Genomic DNA, 12,500 nt, shown 5'->3' with positions numbered 1-12,500 from the left:
TAGACATCCTTCACACAAACTTATGGACACAAGGGCAGTTTAAAGTTTGCCTGAAATAAAAAAACAAACTAAATAGTCATTAAAAAAGTAACTGCGCCGTAAGAAAACTCTTCTCATCCAAAGACAAAGCATGATCTCATCTTGTTGAGAAAGAGCCTTGCCTTCCAAGACAAACTGGAAAACATGGGAATTCGGTGTGGACTCCATGGTTTTATTAGAAATGTAAAAGATTAATATCATTAGAAAGCTCTGGCTGATGTGGCAACTTTAAACCCATTGAAATACAGCAATTGTGGCCTCCATTACAGCATTTAATTATAGGGATAATGTAGGATACATTATATGTGACTATATGGCATCATATATTACACACAACACTGTGACGTAGAATGTGAATTCATTTAAATATCAAATATCCAACTACAGGGATTATTTATTTTAAAACAAGAACATGGTAAAGGCTGATGGGCTGATAAAGGCTTGCGAGAACAATGGATGTATAATTTTAAAGAAAGAATAAAAGCAGATAGAATAAGGGGAGGAAATTGTATGGGAACATTATCTTCAAGTTTTATTGAGGCAATCCTATTATCCTTTAATACGTGTGTGTGTGTCTGTGTGCGTGCGTGTGTGTGTGTGTGTCATCATAAACACAACCATTAGCGTGCTTGTATATGTGTGCAGTGAATGCAAATGACTTGGTACAAGTTGTTGCAGGGGAGAGTATTTATACGTTGTATTTATATGTGTGCAGAATGATATGAAAAATACGTTTATTTTTCTACATATGTGTGTATTAACAATGTATGTGTGTAGTATGTGTGGTGTGTTTTTGAGCTGGCGTGGTCGTAAACATGAATTGCGACTACTGTATATGGCATCATATATTACACACAACACTGTACGATGCAGAATCTGAATCGCACACAACACTGTATGATGCAGAATCTGAATTCATTTAAAACAGAAAGCAAAACATGAAAATACCCAACTACAGGGATTATTAATTTCAAAATAAGAACATAATAATGATGGATAGGCTGATAAAGGTTCGCAAGAACAAGGTATAATGTATCTAATGTATGTATGATGTATAATTTTAAAGAAAGAATAAAGGCAGACAGAGTAATAGGGGAGCAAATTGTATTGGAACATTATCTTCAAGTTTTATTAAGGCAAACCTATTATCGTTTTATAAGTGTGTGTGTGTGTGTGTGTGTGTGTGTGTGTGCATGCGCTTAAGTTTGTCATCATAAACACACACATTAGAGTACTTGTATATGTGTGCAGTGAATGCAAATGACTTGGTACAAGTTGTCGTCGGGGAGAGTATTTATACATTGTATTTATATGTGTGCAGACTGATGAAAAAACATTAATTTTTCTATGTTTGTGTGTGTGTGTGTATTATCAATGTATGTGTATAGTCTGAGGTGTGTTTTTGAACTTGAGCGGATGTTGATGTGTGAATAGTTGATTGTGTGTGTGTGTGTGTGTGTGTGTGTGTGTGTGTGTGTGTGTGTGTGTGTGTGTGTGTGTGTGTGTGTGTGTGTGTGCGCGTGCGTGCGTGTATGTGTGTGTGTGTGTGTGTGTTTCGGGTATCTTTTGCCAGACGGCTGTCTCCCAGCATTGGTGTTCCCCTGCAGTGTGTGTGTATGGTTGTTGACAGTGTGGACGGTAATGTGTGATAGATCGCACTTCGGGGACCCCATAATCACATCAGCCTAACCTAGTCTATCAGCTGGGCACACTGGGATACCCTTCACTCCTCCTTTAATCTGCTCCATCTAGCTCTTCACTTCTCCCCTGCTCTCTTTCTCTACCTCCCCCACTCCCTCTCCTCATTTAATTCTATGCTGTTTATTTCTGTCTTTGCATTTGATGTCATTTCATTCATTGAATGTATGTAGTTTATTTCACTTCTTTCTTTCTCTCTTTATTTGTAATTCCTTCATCCATTGTTCCTTCATTGTTCCCACCTTTTCTTTTCCTTTAAGTCTAAACTAATGGTGGCTTGCTTTTCATTTTTTTTTAACTTTCTTACAGTAAACCCTTCACAGAGTTGGTGAGAGAGAGCAAAGAGATAGACAAACTGCTGCCAAGGTTAAGTAGCCTATCCCATAATAGGTGCTGCTGTGCTCATGTCATGTGCGTATGTGTGTGTGTGTGTGTGTCTTAAAACAGACGTGTGGGGTCGAGGTTGCTTTGCCGGCCCCGGGCCCCCGACAGCGTAGTGCACACGGCAAATGGCCCCTAGCCTTGCTAGTGCCGCTAGCCCTGCGATCCATCATACCATATGTTCTCAATGGGGAAGCTAACGCTAATGACTGATGAGTTGATGGGAACGGGAGGGTGGATGAAGTGGAGGGAAGATTGGGGAATGAGCGGGATATGGGGATGACAAAAAGGGGGAGAGGATGAGAGCAGAGGGAGACCGAGAGGAGAAAAAGAAGGAGTTCCATAGGAAAGAGGATGATGGAGGAGGAGAGGAGGATGAAGAGGGGTGGGGGGAGGAGGAAGCAGAGGATGGGAGCATGTGCACTCCCTGGGACACCTCCTCAAATGAAGGATGGCCCCACCGCCTGCTCAGGTGGAAGTGAGGCGGGAGGAGATGGAGGAGGAGGAGAAAGGACGGAGAGAGGAAACGAGTCATTACATCCGCGTGTCTCTGTAGGACGCTTGAGATTAAAACATTTCACTGATGCTGTGATAATGGTCTGAATGGATCAGTTGTGTAAAAAGCTCGGAAAGCACATCTGCGCTGGGGAATAGAGACAACCTGCTTTTATTGTATCCTACCGGTGACACCGAGTCGTGCCCACGTGCGGTTTCATGCTGTGGGGCGCAGAGCCACTACTAGCGCGAAGTATCCCAAAACGGTACAAAAACATAATATTTAATGGACCTTGCTTGCTTTAAGAACATATATTATAAAAAAAAACAATAATAAAGCATCAAACAAAGTAAGCATTAGTTCAAAATATACATTTATTGACTTTCTATTTTTAATTTAATTTATTTGTATTTTTTTTTTTGTATTGTGTATACATTTATTTGGAATTAATCTTAATTTCATCATCATCGGTCGGCAGTCAACGGGCCGCAGGTTGGACACCACAGGCGTGGAGGCTCCATACAGCGCTAAAAAGGAGTATATTTTATGAGTTTACATTAGAAAATAATAAAATAATTAGGAAATACATTTTACTTTGTATTTCTGTTTGGTTATGAGCAGGCATGTGTGTGCGTGTGTGTGTGTGCGCGCGTGTGTGTGTGCGTGTGTGCGTGTGCTGTGTGAGTCGGAGGAGGACGCGCTCTAATGGAGCTTCTATAGGACCGTCCATATGGAGCTATTGTTTATGTGTGATGAATAGAGGCCACGTGTCTCCCTGGCACTCGGCGCTGAAACGCACCCTGCCGGGAGCACCCTGTTGATCCCGTGCACGTGTGCGGCGGCTCTGTGATCCATCGACACATGTGTATTAGTATGTCTTTGTTTGGGCCCGTGTGACTGCGCGCGTGTGCTGGCGTGCGCGGACGAGAACGAGTGTGTGTTCGGGGTCCTGCTGTGCACTTGGCAGTGCCCTCAATGGTGCCATCCTGAGCCCATTTCATCATCATCTGCCACAACGATGAAGTCTAATGACACACAAGTACACGCGCGCGCACACACACACACACACACACACACACACACACACACACACACACACACACACACACACACACACACACACACACACACACACACACACACACACACACACACACACACAGTCCCATCTGTGCCTTGGTGTCCTGTGTGACACCACAGGAGAGGAAGAAGGGAAGACGACCCCAAAAGAGTTCCTGTGCCTCTTTCTTCCGACTACATTGTTCTGTTCTTTTTTTCCTCTTTTTATCCTGCCCTCATGTCTATTCTCCCCGTTTTAACCGCAGTCAACTTCCTGAGAGAGGTTTTGCCGCTCGATCACGGAGACGAAAGGAACCGTTATCTTTACACTCCACCGCACTGCAACCGATACTCTGGTCTTGGCATTTACGTGCGCCCGTGCGTACGTTGATCACCTTGAGTCCGCGCGTGTGTCCTGCCGCTCCCCGCATCACCGCAGCACGCCAGTTTGTCGTCCACGACTCGTCCTCCGCAGCACTGGGCTCTGTGGCCGTCGTGCAGGACCCCGCCGCAGCAGACCTGGCCCCCGCGCAGGGAGTAGGGACCCCCCCCGCAGCAGCCGTCACCCGGCCCCACGGAGACGCGCCCCCCGGAGGGGTCAGGACAACAGTGAGCGCCTGGAGGGAAAAGCGCAAATCAATCAGCGATACAGTGGAGGAGAGAACGGAACGGAAAGTTCTCCAAGGGCTGGAGGGGGGCGGTAAAAATAAAACCCCTACAAATCAGTCAAATCGCTGTGGCTACATTTAAAACAATGAAAAAGAAAAATGCACACAAAACAATTCATCATAACTGTATTTTTGGATATTATCCTCTCATTTGTTTGACATTGCTTCTGCATAGCCCTGTGTTTGTCATATATTTTCTGTTCTTAATTACTTTTAGCCATCAGGCATTTCTCACATAATAAACAACATTTTGAAACTTCGCCAACTAATCAATTTGATGTTTTTCCACTTGGTGCTGTGTTTACGGACCAAATCTTAACAGACTATTTAAAAATGTGCAATATTTTAAATAATATTACATAATAATTTATACATTTTTATGGTTGAGACAGCAATGGGCGGGACTACAGAGACTTTTTTTAAATTGTTTATTAGTAACGTATTATCTTATGGTATCTCTTAGGGGCCAATATACATTGATATGCGGGAGCCACAGACTGCCAGTCGAATAGCCATGTTATACTGGGATTCAAAAGATTGCACTGATTGTTTGGAAACTCACCGCTGCCCACAGCAACATAGTACCCTCCACAGCAGCGGTGGTGGGGGAGGGAGGGGAAGAGCTTCCCTCCACAGCAGATGCAGTGGGCGGAGTCACAGCTCAGGTACCGCCCCTCACAACATTGGTGGTGTGGCTGCCTGGTGTACAGCACCCCGCCGCAGCACACCTGCTCCACACATACAAGCGCACACACACACACACACACACAATCAGCAACAACATTAAAACCACCACTACTAACCAGTAATACTGTGTAGCTCCCCCTCATGTCGCCAAAACAGCTCCGACCCATTGAGGCATCGACTCCACAAGACCTCTGAAGGTGTCGTGTTGTATCTGGCACTAAAACGTGAGCAGCAGATCCTTTAAGTCCTGTAAGTTGCGAGGTGGGGCCCCCATGGATCGGCTTGTTGTTCCAGCACATCCCATAGATGCTTCATCAGACCCTAACCCGGCCATCCACATGATGTCGAAGAAAACGTGAATCATCAGACCAGGCCACCTTCTTCCATTGCTCCATGGTCCAGTTCTGACACTCACAAGGCCATTGTAGGTGCTTTCTGCAGTGGACAGGCATCAGCATGGGCACTCTGACAGGTCTGCAGCTACACAGCCCCGTACACAGCAAGCTACCATGCACTGTGTGTTCTGACACCTTTTTATCATAACCAGCATGAACTTTTTCAGCAATCTGTGCTACAGTAGCTCTTTTCTGGGATTGGACCAGACAGGCTAGACTTCACTCCCCACGCGCATCATTGGGCCCATGGGCGGCCATGACCCTGTCACCAGTTCACCGGTTGTCCCTCCTTGGACCACTTCTGGTAGGTACTGACCACTGCATACCGGGAACACCCCACAAGACCTACTGTTTTGGAGATGCTCTGACCCAGTCGTCTAGCCATCACAATATGGTCCTTGTCAAAGTCGTTAAAATCCTTACGCTTGCCCATTTTTCCTGCTTCCAACACATCAACTTCAAGAACTGACTGTTCACTTGCTGCCTAATATATCCCACCCCTTGACAGGTGCCACTGGAACGAGACGAGCAATGTTATTCACTTCACCTGTCAGTGGTTTTAATGTTGTGGCTGATCGGTGTATACTGTATTTTTCCTGTGTTTATATTGATGTGCATTAAAATTATATATTAACACTTGTATAAACAATAAATATTTGGTTATGTGCAAACATCACATAAACAAATCAAAACTGCTATATGCACACTGCTTAGGCGGCTGTGTTTCCACGCGCACTTAATGCCTCGTGCACTTCAGTCGTTGTGCTTTTGTGTGTGTGGCGCGACACGGGCGCGGCGGGGGTAGACGTATGGCGGGAGGGTGCGCTGTGCCAACTTGGCCGACATTCAAAGACACGAGGGTGCCAGCAAATGCAGACGACAAGTTAATCTGTTTAAAGAAAACAATCCTTTCGAGGAAGGCCACGCTTCCCGTATAAATAATAGACGCTCTGATGAGCAAACGTGCGCGTGAAAAGTGTTTATTTATTTGTGGTGTTTTTGGTGAGTGATTCTGTTTTATTGTGTCCGTGTCCATGTATTTCTCCATCTGTGTGTGTATGTATGTGTGTTGCATGTGCCTGAGCTGTGGCTGATACCAGAGTCATGAGGGAATACACCCAACAATGTACGCTCCTCTTCATATCACAAGTCTTCGGGTCTTCGATATGAAAGGCTTGAAAATCACTTTGGTAAAGGGCAGAAACCCACAAATATTGCTCTGAATGTAATAACCACAGAGTGTCTCCTGACCTGTGTGTCGGGCTGGAAGCATGACATCCCGCACACATGGTGGGAGACGGGACACTGCAGGTAAGAGCACCGGACCTCCTCCTCTCCTCTCCCTCCTAACTTCTCCCCACCCGGGGGCGTCGCCCCCGCGGAGCTCCCTCCACAGGGTCTGAGAGTCTGTCTGAGGACCTCGTAGCCCAGCATGATCCCACTGGGTCGGCCTGGGCCGGACCACACCAACTTCACTGCCCTGAGTGGGAGCAGAGTGGACGATAACAATGTGTGATTGATGGTCAATACTGTTGTTTCCAGTTCATAGATTAATTCACTTTTTCAGTATTGTTCTGACATATTTTTGACAATGTATTCTGAGGTTTATTTCAGAAAGAGTTATTTAATAACCAGATATACATAATCTGCACATACACACAAACACACACATGTTACGATCATGATGTATCGGTTGAAGATTAATCTCCATGCAATAATTGGGTTTTTTGTCTTTCCTGGGAGTTTTCTGTTACTATCATAACAAAGGTTTAGAATAATGTAATAAGAAATATCCACCTTGTGAAAAAGACATATTTATTAAAACTGCATTTATTTGTTGCACTTTCCTTTAAAAATCAATAATAATCATCAATCATTGTGATCAGGAGATTATGTAATAATTGTGACAGCTCTCCACACACACACACACACACACACACACACACACACACACACACACACACACACACACACACACACACACACACACACACACACACACACACACACACACACACACACACACACACAGCGTTTGCCAGTGGTTGCCAAAGGTGAGTTACTGTGTCAGGGTGTGTGTGCGTCTGTGTGTTTTTGATACACTTCACATATTGATTTTGCTCTTTTTCATGTCTGACGGCTTTCGTGAGGCGGGGAGCTGTGTCGTAAGACACAGTTACCAGTCTGCCCGACAGACACACAGCCCACAAATCACCTCTTCCTTGCTGATTTGCGGCAGTGCAGGTAAGGGGCAGGTTTAGGAAGTACATTAATATTTTTAACACGATCACCTAAGTACATTTATTGCTGCAAATGACATAATCCTTTATTATAATTTCCCATTCACTCATTGAACAAAGCAATGAATGCTACTAATGTGTACATTAATGTTAAAAAATGCCTGTGCGTGGCATACTGTGATACGCACACACACACACACACACACACACACACACACACACACACACACACACACACACACACACACACACACACACACACACACACACACACACAAATGCACACCACTGCTAATGGCTTACTGTAGGCCAGTAGAATCTACTGGACAGAAAGAGGATGTGTCCGTGTGTGTGTGTGTGTGTGTGTGTGTGTGTGTGTGTGTGTGTGTGTGTGTGTGTGTGTGTGTGTGTGTGTGTGTGTGTGTGTGTGTGTGTCCGTGCAGTTTACACATGTACCTGGAGCTGAGCACCTGAGCACGTGGGGCGGCCAGGTCAGCAGGCGTGTCCTCAACTGTGGTTGTCTGAGTCGTATTACTCCTCAGGCATGCGTACACAGTGCACACCTCAACCTGAGACACAACAAAAAGTATTTCTGCACACTGATCAGTTGTACGAATAACAGCCTTTTTTCAGAAAGCGCGAAACGCATCAGCACATCTCCAGTAAAAGTTTCCCTCCCTTTTGTCCTCCAAATATCATTGGAAAATACCAAGTTGCCAGTGTATTGAAAGATTTATTTATTTTTAGTGCACGTTCACTGAGCTTTTACTGAAATGTCTTAAATCCTTAGTGAGATTCTTTATACTGCTCAAGTTGTAAAGTTTTCTTTTGTTTTATGGTTGTGTGTGTGTGTGTGCGCGCGCACGTGTGTACCTGCACATTGTAGACGGTGAATGGCAGCAGTTCTGCCAGCAGGTATGACCCTGAGCTGTTGACTGCGTTACCGTGGAGCCGGTCGTTAACAAAGACATTGTAACCGGTAACGGCCCCGTTTGACCGCTGAGGAGGGGACCAGAGGACTCGCACCGCGCTGCTGTTTACCGGAACCACCTCCGGGGGGGCCATGCCTTCCGGCGCTGCACGTGCACACACACACAGAGACGCAAACTGTCAACATTTCACAGACATTTCTCTGTGTTTGTGAGAAAGTGCGAGAGCACATGTATGTGAGTGTGTGTGATTTGTAGTAGTTTGTGATTTACCTGTGTGTGTGGATGTGCGTGTGTGTACCCCTGCAGCACTACATTGATAATGCCATCGAGGACTAATCAAATGTAGAGTTAGGTTTAGTTAAGTGCATTGGGAGCAAATAGATTGGACTAACATTCTTTAGATAAGTGGAATTTTCACTGGACCACATATATTCATATGATTTCTTTATCCTCTTCCCTCCCCGTTTGTGGCATTTCTTTCTGCTAAAAAGTCAAAACTGTGAAACTCTTTTTAAAACGAACCCCACTCTACCCTTTAACTGCTTTCTACGTCTTCTTTTTATAAAATTGCATCTCAGAATACTATAATGTGTCAGGTCTGCCCATGTAAGACCAATTATTCTCATAGTCATTTACTCAAATTCTCACTCATCCATCTCACAACGATCCAAATACGTTTTACACGTCACGTTCAACGGTTATAAAACGTAGACAGACCAACACGAGGTGATTCTGTTTCCTGGTGAGATGGAGATGAGGATGGAGAGAGAGAGAGAGAGAAACGCGGTGGCGCTGGGAGAAGCGACAATGAGACTAAAGCAATCACACGGAGCCATAAAGAGGTTCCCAGCGGAGGAGGGGCCTCCGACAGACAGCGGGACAGAGAGGGAACACAGATGAGTGCGAGCTACCGTCCACTGTGAAAATGCACTCAGCTAAGAGAAGTTAACCCAATTCATTTGCTGCCAATACACTTACCCAAACCCAACCTACTGTGCTACTTCATTTCATTTACTTCTAGATGGCAATATGCAACACTGCACACAGACAAAAAAAACAACACACTTATATGCACGTGCACAAAGCTCACACACCCACCCACACGCATAAATACTTGCTTTCCAATTAGCCTCTGCCTTGGCATAGCCCCTTTGACGGGAGGCAAGAGTAACAGGTTGGTCGGGTTGAGAAGCAATAGATAAAATATACTGTATTTGGATGTGTGTGTGTGTGTGTGTGTGTGTGCTCTTACAGCTGTAAAATAATGAAATTACCTTCAAAGCCCTCTCTGTTAAACGAGCCGTGCTTTGCCTTTAGCACCTAATGATTTTCTAATGTTTTTAATGCACTTTTTATTATACTGTTCAGATTAGAGAGATGGAGTGTGTCAGAGAGTGAGAGAGAGAGTGAGAGAGCGAGAGTAAGAAAGAGAGAGAGAGAGAGAGAGAGAGAGAGACGGATAGAAAGGGGGGAACAGGAAAAGAGAGGTAGGCGTTGGAAGAGAGGGTGAGAGATTCATGCAGAGATGCCGTAAAGAAATGTGTATGTTCTATATTGATATCTACCATAACATTAATAACAATTGTAATAATTCTTATTGTTAGTAGTATTTTTATTAACCATAATAATATATATAATACTAGTACTAATAGATGTATTATATAAAAACCCCCACATTAACATGCAAAATGTGTGTGTGCGTGTGTGTGTGTGTGTGTGTGTGTGTGTGTGTGTGTGTATGTGTGTGTGTGTGTGTGGGGAGAAGTGGTCACAATTATGTTTTGCGAACAAGCGCAAACATCTATATTGATCTGATGCATCACTACATGGTGCACTTAACACCAAGTCACACACACAAACCCGCACACAAAGACAGCCACCTCCAGGGTGTCTGCAGGTATCACAGTTCAATCGAGTACTTTTTAAGACATATTTTAACAAATGTCGTCTTTGGACAAAAAACCTTTCTTATCCAAGAAAGCATTGCAGGTAAGTATGAGGGGAGGGAATACATATTTGGTACAGGACAGAGGTCGCTATTAGCTCGAAATTAGTATTTGACGGGGTATAGCAAGGGAAGTGATTAGGTACTGGAAAAATATATAATAATATTCAAAAAAGAACTTGAAACTTGAAATGAAGATGCCATAACTCAAAACTACAGACATTTTAATGACTTTAATGACCTAATATCCTCATCCAAATACGAGACCCACACAAGGCCTACATTGTACTTCACATACACGCCTGTGCTCTTACCTCCATCCATGGTGGTGACATTAACAACCGTCTTGGTGGTGTTGTGAGCTCCGTTGGACGCCTGTAACGACACCTGATACGTGGTGCTGGGCCACAGGTCGTTTACAACGGCGGCAGTGACTCCGGGAGGAAAACTCAAAGTTTGACTGACTGACTGGCTGTCCGAGTCTACCTCGAGAAAGTAGAACTCCACCTCTCCCTGCAGGTCTTTTAGAGCTGAGAGAGAGCGGGGGAGAGCGGGAGGGAGAGAGGGAGGGAGGTATAAACAGTGAGGGTTCCTTTCAATGTATTCATGTATTCATGGGTGTGTCTGTGTGTGTGTGTGTGTGTGTGTGTGTGGGTTATTACAGGGCTGCGTCCAGTTGACCTGTACCGCCGTGTGGTTGATGGGGACGGCATTCAGGGAGGGGGGCTGAAGGGGAACCCCTGCCATGGTTACCGCGGTAACAATCTCTCCTGAGGTGGAGCCTGCGTCATTGTGGACCAGTAGTTGATACTGGTACCTGGTGAACCTGGTGAATGACAGAAAATCATACGAAAAAAAAACCCCGTCATAAATCCGCCAATGGAAGAACAACGTAGAGCTAGTTCTCCTAGATGGATAATGAATTGGTAAACCACTTGATCTGTAATAATTAGACACAAAGGACTTCATTGAAAATCTTTGTAAGTTTGATGCTGCAATATTGTTCCCATAATTAAATTGACTATTTTTTTTACATTGTCACACAACAGATTAAACATATGTACAAAATGTACATGTTCAAAGTGAGCACTCTGACTCAAACTGTGAAGTTTGTTTCTGGCTCAAGGAAAGTGGGGGGGGGGGGGCACAAAGCCCAAAGCCCAAAAACTTTAGACACTTCTCCCTATGCTTAAAGGAGATTGTTAACAATGATAAAAAATAAAAATAAATCTCAATATCAATATTATTATAACTGAAGATTTCATTATTGGGATTGGAACCCAAAATGGGATAAATGAATACTCAGTACTTGTCCTGACCTTAAAAATAAATAAATAACTAAATAACTAACTAACTAACTAACTAAATAAATAAATAAATAAATACATACATAAAATAATAATAATGATGGTATTGATCAATCCATAAATGGGGTTTAGTGAAGATGAAGGGAGAAAGAAATTAGATGATGACAATGATGTTTTTGAAGCCACATTCAATTTGCTCAGCAAGAGTTACAAACACTGATTATTTTGTCATAAAGACAAAAAAACCCCCAAAAAACAAGACGAGGCACATCGCACAAAGCCACAAAAGCTTCCGCGTTTTAAAACTTTAGAGTTTAGTGGGGAGACAAAACGGCGGAGGGTGAAGAGTACATCCAGAGCCCTTTAGCAAGCACTGGCAGGAAAAAAATCACCAAGTGCCAAATTGAGATTAGGGGGACGGCCGCATGAAAAACAATTTAATTCTTTCGGATATTTGCTTAATGTATCTTTGAGCGGTATTAAAAAGATCGGCATCGGCGGCGACTGGCCCATCGGCTCAGCATACATGGTTCGTCGCGGCGCTGGAGTTTGCTCTAGAGCTCATTTCGGTAATCTCACCTGCTTAGGCCTTTATCTTGGTAGAACAATTTGGTGCCGGAGTAAACACGGAACCAACGATGGAGATCTTCAGG

At 44.1% G+C, this 12,500-nt stretch overlaps 1 protein-coding gene across 1 annotated transcript in view; it reads right to left on the bottom strand.

Moving 5' to 3' along the window:
• ush2a (Usher syndrome 2A (autosomal recessive, mild)) overlaps positions 1-12,500 on the bottom strand; it is a gene marked incomplete at both ends in the record, with an annotated part of 168,128 nt that overhangs the window by 66,436 nt on the left and 89,192 nt on the right. Inside the window, 8 exon segments of the mRNA XM_079997229.1 lie at positions 4,069-4,290; positions 4,904-5,069; positions 6,675-6,903; positions 8,120-8,232; positions 8,537-8,739; positions 10,855-11,070; positions 11,203-11,366; positions 12,427-12,500. The exon segment at positions 12,427-12,500 is cut by the window's right edge and continues 82 nt beyond it. Of these exon segments, the coding sequence (XP_079853355.1) occupies positions 4,069-4,290; positions 4,904-5,069; positions 6,675-6,903; positions 8,120-8,232; positions 8,537-8,739; positions 10,855-11,070; positions 11,203-11,366; positions 12,427-12,500 (1,387 nt within the window).

The sequence above is a fragment of the Zeus faber genome (genome assembly GCF_960531495.2).
Source record: "Zeus faber genome assembly, chromosome: 3".
Lineage (NCBI taxonomy): Eukaryota > Metazoa > Chordata > Actinopteri > Zeiformes > Zeidae > Zeus > Zeus faber.
The sequence above is the reverse complement of the archived record's forward strand: the minus strand, read 5'-3'. Positions and strand labels throughout refer to the sequence as shown.